Source organism: Triticum aestivum, chromosome 3A (assembly GCF_018294505.1).
Source record: "Triticum aestivum cultivar Chinese Spring chromosome 3A, IWGSC CS RefSeq v2.1, whole genome shotgun sequence".
NCBI lineage: Eukaryota > Viridiplantae > Streptophyta > Magnoliopsida > Poales > Poaceae > Triticum > Triticum aestivum.
The window spans coordinates 329,886,033-329,908,885 of NC_057800.1; the positions used below are offsets into that span (position 1 = coordinate 329,886,033).

Consider the following 22,853-nt stretch of genomic DNA (forward strand, 5'->3'; position numbering starts at 1 on the left):
AGGAATCACGAGACGGTGCGACATTGGAGAGTGCCCATTTCAAGCTTCAAGATGACGAGAACTTGGTGATCGACCACTACTACACGGCGACGCCATCTCTTTCCCATGGTGATTTGGATTTCGATCCGAGGTCGGATCTTTCCCAAGGGGGAGGGGATGATGCGGAGCATCCTATGGACATCACCATGTCAAGAGTTCATTCGGCAAGTGACACGTGCGACATCTACTTCACATACATAAAGGTGAATCATCTCCTTTACACGTGCTCACTTGACCCCTTCGAGGATGGTATACTACTTGACCCTCCATCGTGCATGCATAGGTATTGTCGGAGCTTCACGGATGACGAGGAGGAGTGCAAGTGCCAAGGATCACCTACACCATCCGCGAGGGAAGCGTGGAAGAGAAGGAAGAAGAAGCCTGGACAAGCTTCTGAAAAGCCCGAAACTTCCGGCCCTGCTGCACCGAAGCCGTCCGAGAGTGTGCCAACTCTCTGGATAGCCCGGACCCTGCCCGGACCTTCGCCCGGAACCTCCGGCGCCCGGACCTTCCGGTCGTCCCCGAAACTTCCGGCCCTGCCTGCGCGCAGACACTCGGGTCGAAGCCCATGTACCCTTTCGCCCCTCACTTACCCCTTTGTGGACCTAGACTATATATACTCCTCCACCTCCTCCTTTCTAGGGTTAGCGTTGTGATAGCTCATTTGAGAGATAGAGCTATGCTCATCCATATCGGATCTCCTCCGTGCGAGAAACTGCGGCCTCTTCGGAGAAGATCCCTTTGGATTCAAGCCCCTTTCTAAGGGAAGATCCCCCCGTGGATTCAAGACCTCCTCACGGAGAAGACCGGCTACCCTTGTATCGTCCTTAGTTGTCCGTGGATCGTGTATCTTCTCTTATGTATTTGAGGATCTAGCACATGTGTGACTTATTCTTGTTGGTCTAGTGTTTCTCTTGTGTTCCCCTTGTGTTTTCCCTCTCTTTCCACCTCGTGTTCTTCGCGGGATTCCGCTCCTATCGTGAAAGATCGGGCCACTAGGCTTCTACCCTACATCAAAACATGAAATGACATTGATTTGCAAAGGAATCTTACTACTTAATGTCATTTATCAAAATGAATCAATTTCTACACCGTGTCTTGTTATGTTCCCTTTTCTTTTATTTCCTTTTGATGAAAAGGTCACTGTGCAAAGTACCAGTTGCATAACTTGATAAGCTTTTACTGTATCCATCCTCTTTACTTGTTTCCGAGTTCACACACAAAGACAGTCTACATTCTCCAATACACAACTTTGTCCACTAGTTTTTCTAAATATATATTAGCAAAATTATAAACACATAATTATGAATGTAATTTCTAACAAATATGATGATGGCATTCAAGGTGAGAAAGACTTATTAATGACCAAAGTTTAAAAGGTACACCTGACATTCAAAGTAATAACGATTTGAGAACAGAGGGAGCAAGGTGTAACATAAATTAAATGAATCAGCAGGAATTAAATTATTGGGTTCGTATACCTCGTCAATAGTGCAATTCCCTGATGTTTGCATATGCATACCATTATTTGAAGGTTGCTGACCATTCTTATATGATCCAGTCCCCTCCTCTTTCCCTTCTGAGCAAAAAAGACTAACCCCATCAATTTTCTTGTAAGGGGGCCATGGGTGCCTATTAAAAAGTTGTCGTGCTGCTCTTTTCTCTTCAACGAAGTGCAACACTTGCTTTGACATTTCCATTGGAATTTTCGGGCAGCTGTTGTCAGTAAGATGAGCCTTCAATGTAGTTACTCCACCACTTCGACATAAATCACACCACTTGCACTGCCACCGTTTTTTATTTCCATCAAGATCCACTGCATGCTCCCACCCAATATCCCTTACCCCTCGTAGCAACAAGGGAGGCTGCAAAACAATGTAAAACATGGATCAGTACAAGGTTACTAGTAGTGCTCAGCAGATGCACACAAAAATTGATGAGATGTAAATACAAATAATCAGGACAAGGATTTTGTGCTCATGGTTGGGTTTGTACTTATTTTGATTTGTGCATTTCAAATGAGCTTGAGAATATCATAGATGTAAAGAGATGCTATAGCATGTGCACAAGCAAAACAATGTACAAACATATGACAGTTTGTGCACTGTTCTTAAAAGATGAAAGAGGGAGAATGTTCTCGCCGAACATATTTTCACAAACTTGTCTGTTTTGACAGTGCATGGGTGATTTTTTATTTCAAATCACACTCAGCAGTGAGCGCTAGTCTTCAAGGGTACTAAATCCAGAAATTTCACAATCTCACAGTGATAGTTTGACATTTTTATGTTTACGGATGGCTTTATGGTGTCTTGTTAAGTTTAATTGCCTTCGGTTAATTCTAGATTTTCTGAGGTACCACTGCGGATTTGAGCTGAAATCAGTTAGGTGTTATAACATACCCATTCCAGGTCCACAGGTGCATGAACCTAAAGTAAGCATCCCAGCGAGTCAACTATCCAATAATGTGATTCTTTATAACTCCAGATGAAACATTTGTTCATCATGAACAGAACCATTCTATTACTCCTTTATGCTAAATTAGCTACACAAATAGTAGGTGTCACTCTGAACAGAAAATAAATTAAGGGGAAAGTACACTTATCCCTTTGTATACCCTAAAAATGTGATAGAGGCGGAGGTGTCCCGTCTTTCGATGAGATGGTGGATTTCGCTTTGGTGGAAGTCGACTTTGACGATCCGACTACGAACGTGCGAGGACGTCGCGCCTTAGCAATTGCTAAACCAACTCCGAGAGGTTATTGACCACGCCGGAGCACGATCAACCTGACCACGAGGGTCTGTTTCCTGCGAGCAAACGAAGAACAAGCAAGAAACTAAGATTGCAATCTGGATATTGCGAATATAAGATGAAAGCTTTATTGATCAAGGTGGGGTTCTGTGACGCCTTTGTCTGGTCATTGAACACAAACGAAGTGCGCGAAGTTGCAGCTATGGCGAACTTTTAATCTAAACAAAACCCAAAGTCTAAACGATGCCCTAAGGGCTGTATATATGGAGGAAGAGGGGGGGAATTTCGTGGCCCTTGGTGGAGGGGTCCGAAATCAACCCTATCTCTTGTTTCCCCACACATACGGACTCTAAAAATAGCCTATACTTATGTATTTCGAAATTACATGGGCCTGGCCCAATAATAAGGTGACGCAGCACCTAAAATAGCCTCGAGACGAAATTTATGAAGTGGCATCTTGTATATTTCGTCCAAGGCTTCATGCACCCATTATGGTGGCTTCAAAGTCCTGAAATCATCACTTGTAACTCCGTTCTTGTTCCCCTTGCGCATGCCATCATCTCCATGCTTGTTCTTGCTCCAATGTTCATCCTTCTCCAAGCTAGGCCCTTCATTTGTAAGCAAAACAAATGTATCCAATTTAGGCAGCATCATATTCTCATGAACATTAGAATCATTACCAAGAAACGAAAGTACCTGGTAATTTAGTTGGCGTGCACGAGCTCTAGTAATTGGTCCAGTATGTATAGCAGCAGGGGCTGTGGGTGTAACAATTGTATTGATGTCCTCATCATCCTCACCTTCTTGAGATGAAGTCGTCCCCGACGGAAGTTCATCTTCCTCACCCAAATAAGGCTTCAAATCTGCAATGTTAAAAGTGGGACTAACCCCAAAATCTGCAGGCAGCTCAAGTTTATATGCATTATCATTTATTTTCTCTAACACCTTAAAGGGACCATCAGCACGTGGCATTAACATTGATTTGCGCAAATCAGGAAATCTATCCTTACGCAAATGTAACCAAACAAGATCTCCAGGTGCAAACACAACATGTTTTCTACCCTTATCTCCAGCAAGTTTATATTTAGCATTCATGCGCTCAATGTTTTCCTTAGTTAACTCATGCATTTTTAAAATCAATTCAGCACGTTGTTTAGCATCAAAATTAACCTTCTCCGAAGATGGAAGAGGCAACAAATCAATAGGTGCACGAGGTAGGAAACCATACACAACTTCAAAAGGGCACATCTTAGTAGTAGAATGCAATGAACGATTATAAGCAAATTCAATGTGAGGCAAGCATTCCTCCCACATTTTCTTATTATTCTTCAAAACAGCCCTAAGCATAGTAGACAACATTCTATTGACTACTTCAGTTTGTCCATCAGTTTGGGGGTGACAAGTAGTACTAAAAAGCAGTTTAGTCCCCAACTTAGCCCGTAAACATCTCCAAAAGTGGCTAAGAAATTTAGTATCACGATCTGAAACAATAGTATTTGGCACACCATGCAAGCGAATAATTTCACGAAAGAACAAATCAGCAACATTAACAGCATCATCGCTTTTATGACATGGTATAAAGTGTGCCATTTTCGAGAATCTATCCACGACAACAAATATGCTATCCCTCCCCTTCTTTGTTCGAGGTAAACCTAAAACAAAGTCCATAGATATATCCTCCCAAGGAACACTAGGTACAGGCAAAGGCATATATAAACCATGAGGATTGAGTCGTGACTTAGCTTTTTAACATGTAGTGCAGCGAGCAATAAAACGCTCAACATCCCGTCTCATCTTTGGCCAAAAGAAATGTGTAGCAAGTACGTCCTCCATCTTCTTCACGCCAAAGTGTCCCATTAATCCTCCTCCATGCGCCTCCTGCAACAACAAAAGACGAACGGAGCTAGCTGGAATGCATAGCTTGTTAGCACGAAACACAAATCCATCGTTAACAACAAACTTGTTCCACATTCTTCCTTCTTTACAATTCTGCATTACATCTTTAAAATCAGCATCATGCACATATTGATCTTTGATGGTCTCCAAACCAAATATTTTGAAGTCAAGTTGTGAAAGCATAGTATAGCGACGAGACAATGCATCAGCAATAACATTTTCTTTTCCCTTCTTGTGTTTAATGACATAAGGGAAAGTCTCAATGAATTCAACCCATTTAGCATGTCTACGATTCAGTTTAGCTTGACTTTTAATATGTTTCAAAGATTCATGATCAGAATGTATAACAAATTCTTTGGGCCATAAATAATGTTGCCATGTTTCTAAAGTCCGAACAAGAGCATATAATTCTTTATCATAAGTAGAATAATTCAGACTAGGCCCACTCAATTTTTCAGAAAAGTATGCAACAGGTTTGCCATCTTGTAATAACACACCTCCTAATCCAATTCCACTAGCATCACTTTCAAGCTCAAAAGTCTTATTAAAATCAGGAAGTTGGAGTAAAGGAGCATGTGTCAACTTATCTTTCAATACCGTGAAGGCTTCTTCCTGTGCGGTACCCCAAACAAAAGGCACATCCTTCTTTGTAAGCTCGTTGAGAGGTGCAGCAATGGTGCTGAAATCTCTCACAAAACGCCTATAGAATCCAGCGAGGCCAAGAAAACTCCTCACTTGTGTGACCGTTTTGGGCTGCGGCCAACTCTCAATAGCTTCAATCTTGGCTTTGTCAACTTCAATTCCCTGTGGAGTAACAACATAGCCAAGAAAAGATACTCGGTCGGTGCAAAAGGTGCACTTCCCAAGGTTACCAAACAAACGTGCATCACGTAGAGCAATAAAAACAGCACGTAAATGTTCCAAATGTTCTTCCAAAGATCTGCTATAAATCAGTATGTCATCAAAGTAAACTACCACAAATCGTCCAATGAAAGCACGTAAAACTTCGTTCATTAATCTCATGAAAGTACTAGGTGCATTAGTTAACCCAAAAGGCATGACTAACCACTCATATAATCCAAACTTAGTTTTAAATGCTGTTTTCTTGTATCACGGCTGGAGGTGGCACCTGATGGAGGTGCTGGTGCAGTTGAAGTAGAAGATGCACGTGGTGTCCATGATGAAGGTCGGCCTGCAGAAAAGGTAGTTCGCCCCAATGCTTGTCGATCCTGCACTTCACGTTCAGCTTTACAAGCAAGATGGAATAAACGAGTGATATTAGTATACTCCTTATAGTCTAGAATGGTCTGAATCTCTCTATTTAATCCACCCAGAAAACGTGCAAGCATAGCTTCATTCTCCTCAACAATACCACATCTAATCATGCCAGTTTGTAATTCCTGATAATATTCTTCTACAGAATTTTTCCCTTGTCTTAAACGCTGCAATTTTTGAAGCAATTCACGTTGATAATATGGTGGAACCCAACGCGTACGCATAGCAGTTTTCAAAGCAGCCCAAGTAGTTGGAATAGGATATAATCTACAATGTTCAGACCACCATACACATGCAAAACTAGTGAAAGCACAAACATCAGCAGCAACTCGTCTCTCCTCAGGATATTGTAAACATGTAAATCGTTGTTCAGTTTCTAACTCCCAAGTAAGATATATATCAGGAACATATCTAACCTCAAATGGTGGAATATTCAATTTCAGTTTAGGAATATGGACATCATCTCGTACCTGAGGTGGTGGTGCAGGCCTACCATTACGAATATATACCTGAGGTCGACCTGCTGGTGGTGGTGCTGGTGGCTGCTCGTAGATCTGATTTTGATCAACCTCATCCTCATAATCGCCCGCATACTCATCATCCTCCTGGGTACCAGCAACAGCAGTAGCAGGAGCCACAGAAGTATCAACAGCAGCACCAACAGTTTGGCCAAACGCAAGAGGAACACGGCTCGCTCGGCGAAGGTCTATTTCGCGACGTGGAGGTAGTCGTTGTTGTTGTTGTTGGAGAGGTGCGTTAGGTGCAGCGGGTGGTGGTGGTGGAAGACGCGCGAGCAATTCATTAAATCTGTTATCGAGCTTTGTTTCGAACGTCTTCTCAAGGCCAGTGATCTTCTCCATGGCCTCTTCAAAATTGTTCAGCACATCTTGCACGTGTTCAGTCATCATTTGCTGAAACTTATCATGAAGCTCCTTGTTCGATAAATTCTCCCAGTCAATCTCGTCGGCTTGTGATCCTGGCATGGTTAGCAGCAATAGAAACACACAAGAATATGATCCTACAGACTACGAACAAGTGGTGGTGGTGGGTGTCACAAATCCGTCAAGCAAAACTCAAATTCTTACCAGTTCTTACCCAGCAACAGGCGGTGATCGGCAACCGTTGTAGTCACAACTCTCAAAGCTTGGATAGAGCGATTACCAGGGAGAGTCAAACGCACGACGTAGATGTATGTGGAGCTGGGAAGGCTTATACTTTGGTAGCAAAAAGGGTCAGCAATAATCAATTCAGAGATGCAAAGTTGAATAAACGCTCAACGACGGTACTGTGCTGGTCCTAGGCTAGACTGTGCTAGAGACGCGAGCCTAGAACACCAACAAAATCACGGCGCGGCACGTAAACAAGGGAAAAGCACACTCTGAATTTTTTTATCGCTCTTTTTTTTTGCGCTCTTTTTTTTTGCGCTCTTTTTTTTTGCGAAAAATCACTATAATGGCGAGTATCTCAAAACTCTTCCTAGCTCAAACCGACAGGATGGGCACGAAATTTTTCGACCAATTTTTTTTTTTCGACTGCCCGGACCCAAAAACTGGAAACGGGTCAAAAAAAACTTCCTATAATGGCACCTGTCTCAAAACACTCAGAAACACCTAAAAATAGGATAGCCAGAATTTTTTTCGAAAAATGCGTTTTCGAAAAATTTTGGGCCTAAACGGAGCGTGGCTACCCGACACTTTTTTTTTTCCGAAACCTACTCCGGCAAGGAAACACGAACCGGAATCTAGATGGATCCCGAAAACAAACCTAATAAGCAAGGAACTCGGATTGGTGGTGGATATATGGTGGTGGTATATGGCAGCGGTGGTGGTAGCGGTGGTAGTATATGGATATGGATCGGTGGTGGTATATGGGCACGGATTGGTGGTGGTATATGGATACGAATTCGGAGCGGTGGTGGTAGATGGCAGGGCGATGATGATGGTGCGGCGGCGGCGTGACAACTTATGACCAGAACTCGAAACTCTAAAAGACTAGACTCTAAGACCAGCAACTAGACCGACGATGCAACCGCAAATTCAACAAAGCAAAACCCTAAAAAGATTATGCAAAGGCTCAGCTTGGTTCGGATATGACGAACTAACCCTAATTTTTTTTGTGTTGCTTTTTCGTGGACTGTAGGTATGAAGAACAGACTCGATCTAAACTACGAAAAACTGTAAAATCTCACCGAGCAACCTGGAAATCTGATACCACTTGATAGAGGCGGAGGTGTCCCGTCTTTCGATGAGATGGTGGATTTCGCTTTGGTGGAAGTCGACTTTGACGATCCGACTACGAACGTGCGTGGACGTCGCGCCTTAGCAATTGCTAAACCAACTCCGAGAGGTTATTGACCACGCCGAAGCACGATCAACCTGACCACGAGGGTCTGTTTCCTGCGAGCAAACGAAGAACAAGCAAGAAACTAAGATTGCAATCTGGATATTGCGAATATAAGATGAAAGCTTTATTGATCAAGGTGGGGTTCTGTGACGCCTTTGTCTGGTCGTTGAACACAAACGAAGTGCGCGAAGTTGCAGCTATGGCGAACTTTTAATCTAAACAAAACCCAAAGTCTAAACGATGCCCTAAGGGCTGTATATATGGAGGAAGAGGGGGGAATTTCGTGGCCCTTGGTGGAGGAGTCCGAAATCAACCCTATCTCTTGTTTCCCCACACATACGGACTCTAAAAATAGCCTATACTTATGTATTTCGAAATTACATGGGCCTGGCCCAATAATAAGGTGACGCAGCACCTAAAATAGCCTCGGGACGAAATTTATGAAGTGGCGTCTTGTATATTTCGTCCAAGGCTTCATGCACCCATTATGGTGGCTTCAAAGTCCTGAAATCATCACTTGTAACTCCGTTCTTGTTTCCCTTGCGCATGCCATCATCTCCATGCTTGTTCTTGCTCCAATGTTCATCCTTCTCCAAGCTAGGCCCTTCATTTGTAAGCAAAACAAATGTATCCAATTTAGGCAGCATCATATTCTCATGAACATTATAATCATTACCAAGAAACGAAAGTACCTGGTAATTTAGTTGGCGTGCACGAGCTCTAGTAATTGGTCCAGTATGTATAGCAGCAGGGGCTGTGGGTGTAACAATTGTATTGATGTCCTCATCACATAGTATAGCGACGAGACAATGCATCAGCAATAACATTTTCTTTTCCCTTCTTGTGTTTAATGACATAAGGGAAAGTCTCAATGAATTCAACCCATTTAGCATGTCTACGATTCAGTTTAGCTTGACTTTTAATATGTTTCAAAGATTCATGATCAGAATGTATAACAAATTCTTTGGGCCATAAATAATGTTGCCATGTTTCTAAAGTCCGAACAAGAGCATATAATTCTTTATCATAAGTAGAATAATTCAGACTAGGCCCACTCAATTTTTCAGAAAAGTATGCAACAGGTTTGCCATCTTGTAATAACACACCTCCTAATCCAATTCCACTAGCATCACATTCAAGCTCAAAAGTCTTATTAAAATCAGGAAGTTGGAGTAAAGGAGCATGTGTCAACCTATCTTTCAATACCGTGAAGGCTTCTTCCTGTGCGGTACCCCAAAGAAAAGGCACATCTTTCTTTGTAAGCTCATTGAGAGGTGCAGCAATGGTGCTGAAATCTCTCACAAAACGCCTATAGAATCCAGCGAGGCCAAGAAAACTCCTCACTTGTGTGACCGTTTTGGGCTGCGGCCAACTCTCAATAGCTTCAATCTTGGCTTTATCAACTTCAATTCCCTGTGGAGTAACAACATAGCCAAGAAAAGATACTCGGTCGGTGCAAAAGGTGCACTTCCCAAGGTTACCAAACAAACGTGCATCACGTAGAGCAATAAAAACAGCACGTAAATGTTCCAAATGTTCCTCCAAAGAACTGCTATAAATCAATATGTCATCAAAGTAAACTACCACAAATCGTCCAATGAAAGCACGTAAAACTTCGTTCATTAATCTCATGAAAGAACTAGGTGCATTAGTTAACCCAAAAGGCATGACTAACCACTCATATAATCCAAACTTAGTTTTAAATGCTGTTTTCCATTCATCTCCCAATTTCATACGAATTTGATGGTAGCCACTACGCAAATCAACTTTGGAGAATATTGTAGAGCCACTCAATTCATCAAGCATATCATCTAGCCTAGGAATAGGATGACGATAACGAATAGTAATATTATTAATGCCTCTACAATCAACACACATACGTGATGTACCATCCTTTTTCGGCACTAGAATAATAGGAACAGCACAAGGACTAAGGGATTCGCGTATATAACCTTTGTCGAGAAGCTCTTGTACTTGACGCATAATCTCCTTCGTCTCCTCTGGATTGGTACGGTATGGTGCACGGTTTGGCAGTGAAGCACCGGGAATTAAGTCTATCTGATGCTCAATCCCTCGAATAGGCGGTAATCCCGGTGGCACGTCTTGTGGAAAAACGTCAGCGAACTCCTGCAAAATGTTAGTGACAGCAGGAGGCAAAGAGGAAGGCACGTCCTCGAATGAAAATAATGCCTCTTTGCACACAAAAGGATAGCAAACAGATTTGCTGAAATCTAGCTCATCAATATCAGATTTGGTGGCAAATAAACATGCACTTTTCAATTTAATTTCAGAAGCAACACTAGATGGTTTATTATTAGGCTTCATTTGTTGCTCAAATTCTTTTGCCACAATCTGATTTTCACTCTTATTCTTCTCCTGTTGTGCTTTATTAGCTCTATTAATATCATCTTGCAAAATGGAATCAGGGGTCATAGGAAGCAAAGTAATATTTTTATCCTTATGAACAAGAGTATAGTGATTGTTTCTACCATGGTGTACAGAATTTTTATCAAATTGCCATGGTCTACCAAGTAATAAGGAACATGCTTGCATAGGTACCACATCACAATCAACATAATCAGCATATGTAGAGATACTAAAATGCACACGAACAGTACGTGTTACCTTAACCTTGCCGCTGTTGTTGAACCATTGGATGTAGTAAGGATGTGGATGTGGTCTTGTGGTGAGAGAAAGCTTCTCCACCATCTCCATGCTAGCCAAGTTGTTGCAGCTCCCTCCGTCTATGATGACGCGCACAGAACGTTCCTTCACAACTCCCTTGGTATGGAACAAATTGTGCCTCTGATTTTGCTCAGCTTGTGTGACCTGCACACTCAAAACACGTTGAGCAACTAAACATTCATACCTGTCAGCGTCTTCAGGAGCCATGTATTGCGTCTCATGATCAGAATCATCTCCACCATGTTCTTCACGTGTAATAAGAGCCAAAGTCTCCTCATCATAGTCACTAGCAGTGATAGAGGCAAAGGTGTCCCGTCTTTCGATGAGATGGTGGATTTCGCTTTGGTGGAAGTCGACTTTGACGATCCGACTACGAACGTGCGAGGACGTCGCGCCTTAGCAATCGCTAAACCAACTCCGAGAGGTTATTGACCACGCCAGAGCACGATCAACCTGACCACGAGGGTCTGTTTCCTGCGAGCAAACGAAAGAACAAGCAAGAAACTAAGATTGCAATCTGGATATTGCGAATATAAGATGAAAGCTTTATTGATCAAGGTGGGGTTCTGTGACGCCTTTGTCTGGTCGTTGAACACAAACGAAGTACGCGAAGTTGCAGCTATGGCGAACTTTTAATCTAAACAAAACCCAAAGTCTAAACGATGCCCTAAGGGCTGTATATATGGAGGAAGAGGGGGGAATTTCGTGGCCCTTGGTGGAGGGGTCCGAAATCAACCCTATCTCTTGTTTCCCCACACATACGGACTCTAAAAATAGCCTATACTTATGTACTTCGAAATTACATGGGCCTGGCCCAATAATAAGGTGACGCAGCACCTAAAATAGCCTCGGGACGAAATTTATGAAGTGGCATCTTGTATATTTCGTCCAAGGCTTCATGCACCCATTATGGTGGCTTCAAAGTCCTGAAATCATCACTTGTAACTCCGTTCTTGTTCCCCTTGCGCATGCCATCATCTCCATGCTTGTTCTTGCTCCAATGTTCATCCTTCTCCAAGCTAGGCCCTTCATTTGTAAGCAAAACAAATGTATCCAATTTAGGCAGCATCATATTCTCATGAACATTAGAATCATTACCAAGAAACGAAAGTACCTGGTAATTTAGTTGGCGTGCACGAGCTCTAGTAATTGGTCCAGTATGTATAGCAGCAGGGGCTGTGGGTGTAACAATTGTATTGATGTCCTCATCAAAATGGTAGGCTCCTGATGATCCGCATTTGTCAGGTTAGTGCCTTCTTCAAGAATGTAAGTGTCTATTCGAGTTGGCACCTCTAAGTCAACAGGTAAAGGATCCTTCTCAGCCTTGGTATCATCAGCAGAGCTCCTGGTCACACTGTTGACACCATTCTGTGCAGCTCGCGTCTTTCGTCTCTCTCTTTTCTTCTGCAAATGTTCCCTAATATTTTCAGCAACATCTGCTGGAACCTTTGGGCACATTTTGACATCCAAATCACCAGCAAGATGCCGTTTGAGTCTAGACACACCACCACCATACCTAGTCAGGTGACAATACATACACTTCCAGTGTTGTCTGTTTTCATCAATCATTATGCCGTGCTTCCATCCAATATCCCTACTTTTCCAGAAAGTATCAGTAACCTGCAAAAAGTTATGATCTCTTGAACAATGATACAGAAGTAGTAAGATCAACTTTGCATTATATATGCAAATATAAGTAGCTCATTCAAGTCAGAATAAATGAAGGCCCTGAAATAGAGTTTAATAGGTCAGCAAGAATGTCACTTACTGAAGAAAAAGATAGAAACAAAATTAAAAGCTGGCAAAGTAAAAGGTATAGTTTTAATCTATGCAACACCAACACGGATATGTGACGAATTGGACAAGGGGATACTTACATTTTTATAAATGCTAATACACAGTGGTGGCTTGACGCTGGTGATTTGTATTAGTTTAATATTAACTCTCCCGATACTTGGTGGACATGTATCCAGCATGTATCCATATAACATAGGGTATCCGACAAGATACGCCAGGTTTTGCATGTTCTGTTATTCCATTTTCACAGGTTTCAATACTAGCTGGAGAAAGGAAAAGTTCCTCCATGCTACTCTGTTTGACCGACAAAACAGATTGGCAAAGATACTACTCAATGTTTTTCTTTTCTTTTTTCCAAGAAATAACCACTCAAGCTTTTGACACGGCAAACTCAAATGTGACACTCTTTTACCATTAGCAAAGTAATTTCCAGATTGCAAAAGGCAAAAGCTAAATGTTGCCCCCAGCAAATTGCTTGGCGAGCATAAGATACTCTGTAACCAGAAATTTGCAGTCATGGAGACCAAAAGCATATAATAGACCACTGATAAACAAGCTCTTATACTTACTCAATTCTTCACCCATGTGATTACCAAGGTCAAGTGGTAATCCTGGAAAATTCATAAGGCTTTGGCAATATGCACCCTATCACTGCTGCCCTCCCGCAGTCATGCAACAACCAAGTTGATGCCACTAATCCATTCTAACAGGCCAAAATAAAATCTTTGGCTAGCGTAAAGCCCTAACTATGGCACATTACAACTGAAGTCTCTTTCTAACTCAGCACCATGTAATACACAGATTTCAGTTGAAGATTACACCTGCTGCTCCGGCACATCCACGGGCTTGGGCTCAGGCTCTGGCTGACGGCGTCTCTTGTATGTGCGCAGAGCCTCCTGGGACGACCAATCCCTCAAATGCATCTTGTCATTCCCTTTGTCCTTGTTGGCATCCATCTTCCACCGCCAGGGTTTCGGTCAAGAAACCAAATATTCCTGCATGCATGCCAACCAACATCCTCAGAACAGAAAAAAACGTTACTGAGAAAAGAAGCTGCACTTGCAATTAATTCCCAATCCAAAAGACCGATCAGAAAGATTCGAGCTCTCCACACACCCCCCCCCAAAAAAGAAGCAAGCACCAAGAAAGTTCAAATTTTGGGGGAAATAACGCGGTCAAAGCCGCGGAAAAACATGGCTCCGATCCCCGAGCAGTACCTGAAGAAGGCGACGCCGACGCCGTGGGGGGAGCTGGATTCAGGTCGGAATTCAGGAGGGGTCGGAGGTAGCGAAAAAGAAACTGCTGGTGCTACAAGCGAGGCGAAGAGACGAGAGGAGGAAAGTTGTGCTTGTAGTGTTGGGTATAGACAAGGCTCCGTTCTTGTTCCCCTTGCGCATGCCATCATCTCCATGCTTGTTCTTGCTCCAATGTTCATCCTTCTCCAAGCTAGGCCCTTCATTTGTAAGCAAAACAAATGTATCCAATTTAGGCAGCATCATATTCTCATGAACATTAGAATCATTACCAAGAAACGAAAGTACCTGGTAATTTAGTTGGCGTCCGCGAGCTCTAGTAATTGGTCCAGTATGTATAGCAGCAGGGCCTGTGGGTGTAACAATGGTATTGATGTCCTCATCAGGTGAGATTTTACAGTTTTTCATAGTTTAGATCGCATCTGTCATTCATACCTACAGTCCATGAAAAAGCCATAAAAAAGTTAGATCTGTTCATCATTTATCCAAGCTAGTCTGAGCCTTTGCAATTTTCTATTCATTGCTTGCATAGTTGAATTATCGGTTGCATCGTCGTGTTAGTTGCTGGTCTTATTGTCTAGTTCCTTTAGAGTTTCGAGTTCTGTTCACATTAGTCACGCCGCCGCTGCATCATTATCCCTTCCGCTGTCCACCACCCATCCATCAATTTCCACCACGTGCTACCCACCATTCAATGTCATAATAATAGTTGAGATCGTTCACATCTTCACTTGATCCAATCTGCATCTTATATAGTTTGTTTTGGAAAGAGGGAGAAAAAAAGAGAGAGAAAAAAACGAGAGAAAAAAAAGGAGAAAAAAAAGTCAGAGAAAAAAAAGGAGAGAAAGAAAAAAAAGTGTGAGGAAAAAAAAGAGAGAAAAAAAACAAAAAATCGGCACAAACTTTTTCAGAGGAAAGTTGGAGACAAAGTTGTTGATATATCCTGCTTGGCTGTTGTTTCACCTCATTATCTTTACTGCCGTTGTGATATTCACTTATATCTTGCTGTCCAGAGCTACTTAGTATCCTTCATTGATGCTAGTTGTGCTACGACGTGACCTCATTAGTGTTCTAGGCTCGCGTCTCTAGTTCGGCCTAGCCTAGGACCAGCACAGTACCGTCATTGAGCGTTTATTCAACATCGCATCTCTGAATTGATTATTGCTAATCTTTTGCTACCATATATAGCCAACCCAGCTCCACAAATTTCTACACCGTGTATACGTACGTTCCCCTGGCAATCGCTTCATCTCATCATCTCATCATTATTTTTGTGTTTTGTTTCTTGTTCTACTAATCATGACAGGATCCAGAGTCAATTCATGGGCTTTGTCGATCGCGGGAGACGTGCCACCACCTTTGCAAATACCACAACCGTCACGAGAGGTGCACAAACATCCAAATGCACATGATCAGCTTAATGTATCTATACCACCATTTAATGGCCGTTTTAAACCTGCTTTATATATTGAATGGGAGTTCGACATAAAAAATATATTTGCTTCCCATAATTTCGATGAACATAAAAAGGTTAAGGTTGCGGTTGGTTCTTTCACTGGTTATGCTTTGGTTTGGTGGAGTGAATATTGTCGGTTACACCCTGATTATATACCTAGTACTTGGGATGATTTGAAACTTGCCATGCGACATACTTTCGTCCCTGCTTATTATACTCGTGACATGATTAAGAAGTTGCAACACTTAAAACAAGGTAGTGAAACTGTAACAAAATATTATGATGATTTACAAACTACCTTGTTGCATTCCTCTTTAGAAGAAAGTGAAGATGATTTTATGGATAGATTTTGGGGAGGATTAAACCGTGATATTCAAGAGATACTAATTCATGAAGAGTGTTATCCTATGGACCATTTGTTTCATCTTGCTTGCAAAGCTAAACAGGAAATAAAACGACGTGTTGGCCACGAGGAGAACAAGCGCACGGTGCACATTCCAAGAGTTGATATGATTGTTCCTTCAACTACTAGGCATACTATGACAACCACATCCGTTGTTGTCAGGACTACATCACCTCCACCATGTGACACATCGCCCCCGAGAGTGGCTACATCATCTGAGTTGATCATAAGAGGTAATGACAAATGTACTGATCTTCCATCTCTACATGAGAATGATGAATGCCTTGTCAATTTGAATGCACCATCTGATGAGCTACCCACTACTTTGATCTCACCACCTATTTTAGAGGACTACGTTGATAATTTGACTTTGCCATGTGATCAAACAACTGAAATACCAACAATTTTGAGTGCACCCATTGAATTAACTATTGATGCAAAAGAACCAATGTTTAATCATTTTGATATGACCTCTAATCTTGGTGATGATTCTGTGTTGAATGACTTATTGCATGTTTGCTTATTTAAGCATGTTGTAGCATGTAAATTTGATGCAAGTAAGGTTTATTCACCAATGTTGGGATGGTTTAATGATGAACATTGTCAATCTTTTGAAATGAATAAGAGCTTCACTTATATGTGCAAACTGAGTTGCAATATTTTTATGCCTTCTACTTCTTGTGCTAATTTTTTGGCTTTAGATTTTATGAACTATGCAAGTTACTCATCTATTCATGTGTCATATATGCAAAAATCAAGGGAAGTAAAAATGGATGACATATACATATACAACATGTACACCTTGTCTCTTTTGTTAGCCACATTTCAGATTAAGCAACGCCGAGGACGGCTTTATTTTCAAGAAGGGGAGGATGATGAGGACATGACTACCTTGGATATGACCAAAAATATTGCATATATGCATATTTGTCAGGTCATTTCTAGTGCAAACTATTCAATAATCTATTTATGTTATCCAGAACAAAAATACTTCACACACTTTTGTGTTTTGTCTAATTGCAGGTGTATGGGACATTTGTACAATCCACATATGAAGATAAGAAAGAAAGAGATGTTTATTTGCTGTCCAAAAAGTTCTCTCACGTCACTTTTGGCCCAAGAGAAGATAGAGTCCAAGTCTCTCACGTTCTGGATTCAGATTCGGACTGCACAGACACACCTGACTCAAAACGCACACAAGTTTTTCATACGGACTTCGAATTGGGTGATTCTTTTTTTGTTGGAAACTAGATTTCGTGCACTTTCCAACCCAATTGGAATCACCTTCAAATTCGTCCGGAGCGTTGAGTTGTGGACGAAACAATCTGATGCTGCAGCAGAATCCGAGTCAAACTACAAGTCCAAAGGTGTTACATCACCTCCACTTGGGCCCATTGGCCTTGTACGACCTAGATTTAGTTTTAGGCTGCCTTGGGACGTCCTCCCACCTCCTTGGCCGCCACCCCTTGCTCCTATATAAGTAGATCCATCTAGTAGCTTTTCCTTGGGATTTGTTTAGTTAAAAGTTAGCCATTGCAACTTTGTGTACTTCGTTTGTGTCCAACGACCAGACCAAGATCGCTTACGGATCCCCACCTTTATCAATACCTCATATATACTCGCAATATTCAGATTGCTTTTATCATATTCTTGCTTGTTCTTCGATTGCTTGTAGGAATAGACCTTCGTGGTCAGGTTGATTGTGCTCCGGTGTGGTCAATAACCTCTCAGAGTTGGTTTAGCGATTGCTAAGGCGCAACGTCGTGCACGTTTGTAGTCGGATCGTCAAAGTCATCTTCACCAAATCGATAGTTATTATCTCATCGAAAGATCGGGACACCCCGCCTCTATCACTTATGGTTGGGGGTGTCAAAATGGTGAAGTTGTCAATGTCGATGACGACCTCTGGCGATGATGAGTGGCGGTGTTCTCGACGTTGAACCGTCCCTGAGTAGCCCAAACATCTTAGGAAATGGAAAAAACCCGCGAACTCAAAATCTCAAACGTCAAATGTCAAAATGGTGGTAGTGGTGGTTGTGGAAGTATTGGTGGAAACCCGGTCAAAATGGGTTATGGTGGTGAGCATGATGGGCTATACACTGTGTTGGAGTTGAAGGCACGGTCCCTAAGTAGCCGAAACAACTTAGGAGACACAAACCATTAAGTTGCAGTGGCGGAAATGTATGGTGGGCAAGCCTATGTGGAAGTTACGGTGGTGGTTGATGAAGAAGCAACCATCCCTAAGTAGCCGAAACACCTTAGGAGACTCGAATCACTACTCAAGCAACCTCAAATGCTATATGGAACAAAAAGGGTTAGGTTGCGGAAGTCGATGGTGGTTATGAGGATGATATGGTGGAAGCCCTAGGCAAAGATGCCAAAGTGCCAAAAATTTGATGGAGTGAAATGGTGATGGAACCTATCTAGATGTATAGAGGATGTCAATAGCTACTCAACAATCTAAAGAATGCGAAAATCAGAATTCGGATGTGAAAGTTATGAGTAAAACGGCGAAACACGAGAGGCTGAAATCCCAGGGGTCGGACATCCGGGGTTGGGGGCTGGATATCCGGGGGCTGATGTCCAGAACCATGCAGATTTTGTGCTCCAGGAGCCGAATGCCCGTCTTGGGGCCTGGATGTCCGGCCTGAGGCCCGGATGTCCGGCCTGAGGCCCGGATGTCCAGCCCGACGATTCCAGATCTCATTTGAGGCGGAAATTTTCGAATTGGGGGCAGAAATTGATGATTTCGGGGGCAAAATTTGTTGGATTTCATGGATGGAAGGTGGGGAAACTTGGGGAGATGCTAGATCCACTCGAAACCAAGCAAATCCATGGATCAAAATCAACAAAACTTCATCACACCAGCAAATCACAAAAAAAAATTGGGGCTATTTTTGGCGGGGATTTTCGAAATTGGGGAAGAACACAACAAAATCAAGCTAGAAAAAGGGGGGTAGGGACTCCAAATACGTGATCAACGTGGCTCATGATACCAAGATGATGTAGGGTAGAACCCTAGATGCCCGATCTTTCACGATTGGAGGGGATCCTACGAAGAACACGATGGGAAACACAAGGGAAATCATGAGGGGAAACGAAAGGAAACACTCAAATAGACAAGAAGTGATCACACATGTGCTAGATCCTCGAAGCACAAAGAGATACACGATCCAAATACAGCAAAGGACGATACATAGGGTAACTAGTTCATCTCCATACGAGGTCTTGAATCCACGAGGGGATCTTCCCATGAGGGGTCTTGAATCCAAGGTGGATCTTCTCCATAGAGGCCGCAGTCTCTCTCGTGGAGTAGATCCATATGGATGAGCAAAACTCTATCTCTAGATGAGCTAATCCTTTGCTAACCCTAGAATGGATGAGGGGGTGGTCTATTTATAGTCTAAGCCACGAAGGAGTAAGTGGGAAAGGGGATACATGGGCCTCGTGCCCTGTCCATGCGCGCAGGGAGGCGCCGAATGTCCGAGCTGGGGGCCGGATGTCCAGCTGTTCATGAGACGCCGGATGTTCGGCTGTTCGTGAGATGATGAGGACATGAATACCTTGGATACGACCAAAAATATTGTATACATGCATATTTGTCAGGTGATTTCTAATGCAAACTATTCAATAATCTATTTATGTTATCCAGAACAAAAATACTTCACACACTTTTGTGTTTTGTCTAATTGCAGGTGTATGGGACATTTGAACAATCCACATATGAAGATACGGGGAAAGGAGAAGTTTAGTTGTGTTCAAAAAGTCCTCTCACGTCACTTTTGGGCCAAGAGAAGATAGAGTCCAAGTCTCTCACGTTCTGGATTCAGATTCGGACTGCACAGACATACCCGACTCAAAATGCCAACAACTTTTTCATACGGACTTCGAATTGGGTGATTCTTTTTTTTATGGAAACTAGATTTCGTGCTCTTTCCAACCCAATTGGATTCACCTTCAAATTCGTCCGGAGCGTTGAGTTACGGACGAAACAATCTGATGTTGCAGCAGAATCCGAGTCAAACTACAAGCCCAAAGGTGTTGCATCACCTCCACTTGGGCCCATGAGCCTTGTACGACCTAGGGTTAGTTTTAGGCTGCCTTGGGACGTCCTCCCACCTCCTTGGCCGCCACCCCTTGCTCCTATATAAGTAGATCCATCTAGTAGCTTTTTCCTTGGGATTTGTTTAGCTAAAAGTTAGCCATTGCAACTTCGTGTACTTCGTTTGTGTCCAACGACCAGACCAAGACCGCTTACGGATCCCCACCATTATCAATACTTCATATATATTTGCAATATTCAGATTGCTTTATCATATTCTTGCTCGTTCTTCGATTGCTTGTAGGAATATACCTTTGTGGTCAGGCTGACCGTGCTTCCAGCATCGTCAGTAACCTCAGGAGATTGGTTTAGCGATTGCTAAGGCGCAACGTCGTGCACGTTTGTAGTCGGATCGTCAAAGTCGTCTCCACCAAATCGATAGTTATCATCTCATCGAAAGATCGGGACCCTCGCCTTTATCAAGTGGTATCAGTTTTCAGGTTGCTCGGTGAGAATTTCCAGTTTTCCTAGATTAGATTTATTTTCTTACCTATTGTCCAAGAAAAAGCCACAAAAAAGAGTTAGATCTATTCATCCTTCGTCCAAGCCAGTCTGAGCCTTTGCAATTTTCTTTTAATTGCTTGCATAGTTGAATTATCGGTTGCATCGTCGTGTCGAGTTGCTGGTCTTAGTGTCTAGTTCGTTTAGAGTTTCGAGTTCTGTTCACATTAGTCACGCCACCGCTGCATCATTATCTCTTCCGCTGTCCACCACCCATCCATCAATTTCCACCATGTGCTACCCACCATTCATTATCATAATAATAGTTGAGATCGTTCACATCTTCACTTGATCCAATCTGCATCTTATCTAGTTTGTTTTGGAAAGAGGGAGAAAAAAAGAGAGAAAAAAAATGAGAAAAAAAGGAGAAAAAAGTCAGAGAGAAAAAAGGAGAGAAAGAAAAAAAAGTGTGAGGAAAAAAAAGAGAGAAGAAAAAAAAACAAAAAAATCGGCACAAACTTTTTCCGAGGAAAGTTGGAGACAAAGTTGTTGATTTATGCTGCTTGGCTGTTGTTTCACCTCATTATCTTTACTGCCGTTGTGATCTTCACTTATATCTTGCTGTCCAAAGCTACTTAGTATCCTTCATTGATGCTAGTTGTGCTACGACGTGACCTCATTAGTGTTCTAGGCTCGCGTCTCTAGTTCGGTCTAGCCTAGGACCAGCACAGTACCGTCGTTGAGCGTTTATTCAACATCGCATCTCTGAATTGATTATTGCTAATCTTTTGCTACCATATATAGCCAACCCAGCTCCACATATTTCTACACCGTGTATACGTACGTTCCTCTGGCAATCGCTTTACACAATCTTCAGAGTTATTTGACACCGCTGGTTGCCTGTCACCACCTGCTGCTTGGTAAGAACTTGTAAGATATTGATATTTGCTTTACTGTGAGCGCTTTACCACCATACCCTAGTAGTTCATAGGAACATTATTCTTGAATTTTGTTTCTTGTTTCTACTAATCATGACAGGTTCCGAAGATAGAAGTTCTTGGACGACGGACACATCTTCACCATCACGAGAGTTGGGACAACACACACAAGCACATGGTCAGGTTATCTTTTTACCGTCATTTGAGGGTAGATTTAATCCTACTACTTATCTAGCTTGGGAGCTTGAAGTAGAACAAATTTTTAGTCACCATGACTTTTCTGAACTTGAGCGAGTGCGAGCAGCCACTAGAGCATTTACTGATTTTGCTTCTGTTTGGTGGAGTGTACATTGTAAGAAAAACATTGATAACCAACCCACAACTTGGAAAGTTTTGAAAGCTGTAATGAGACAACAATTTTTCCCTCCTTATTATCATCGTGAATTGCTTCGCAAATTTGAACAATTTAAACAAGGCAACAACACTGTTCATGCTTACTACCAAGAGTTCAAATCTTATATGCATCATTGTGACATAGAAGAATCTGAGAATGATACAATGAATAGATTTTTTGGTGGTTTGAACCATGATATTCAGGCAAGATTTCAGTATATTCCTCGTTGCATTACTGGTATGTATGTCCGTGCTTGTACCTTTGAGAGACAGATACAGGAGTGTCGGGACCCCGACTCAATGCCACATCGATCTAGCATGTAACACCTCATATCACTTTGTGGCCTCACGCACGGTATCCCCACGGGTGTCGACTTACCTTTGCCCGGGACCGTTTGCGCCTTTTGGCACACGTATATGATGGTGTCGCTAGCATCCATATGATAAAGAGCCCGGGCTGACATGGCTAGTCGTAAACCCAAAGTGGCACTAACTTACAGGGACAGGCATCCATGACCCAGCATCGAACGTGTCGGTCATCAGCGAGTGAATCCAGGCTGTAGCACTGGGCTAACAGGAGTCCGGTGAACCGGGCTGTAGCGGGCTAGCAGGACTCCGGTATTCATCGCGTGACATTTCCCCGAAGGGACAGACACAGGATCGAAGAAGGACACATGCCGGCCAACCTAAGTGTTCCGGAGCAGTAGCAAGCTACCAGGGCTCAGTGGAAGCACTAGGAGACATTTCCCGGTAAGAGAGAACTACTAAGGATAAACAACTAGATAGTCAGATCCCACACATAGCAATACACATTACACGTACGCATAACATGCAAGTATGTGCTATACAACATGGCATCACAGCATAACTCAACAATCATATAGATAAAGGCTCAGAAGAGCCATCATAGCATTTATTGCAAACAGGGGTCACAAGACCCATCATACAGAGCATACAAGCAACAAGCGGAAGCATTACATGTCTGGGTACAGACATCTACAAATGAAAAAGGCTGAAGAGCCTGACTATCTACAACATCCGATCAAGATCGTAGCTGAGGTACTAGCTACTAGTCGAAGTCCA

General features: G+C 42.5%; 1 protein-coding gene across 1 annotated transcript; it reads right to left on the reverse strand.

The window, feature by feature from the left end:
- Positions 1–1,397: 1,397 nt before the first annotated feature.
- LOC123056905 (uncharacterized) lies at positions 1,398–12,556 on the reverse strand. Its single transcript, XM_044480133.1, has 4 exons — positions 12,203–12,556; positions 2,654–2,662; positions 1,521–1,904; positions 1,398–1,424 (listed from the first exon to the last, which is right to left on the reverse strand). Exons 1-4 carry the CDS (start codon positions 12,554–12,556, stop codon positions 1,398–1,400), a joined length of 774 nt encoding a protein of 257 aa, XP_044336068.1.
- Positions 12,557–22,853: the final 10,297 nt, after the last annotated feature.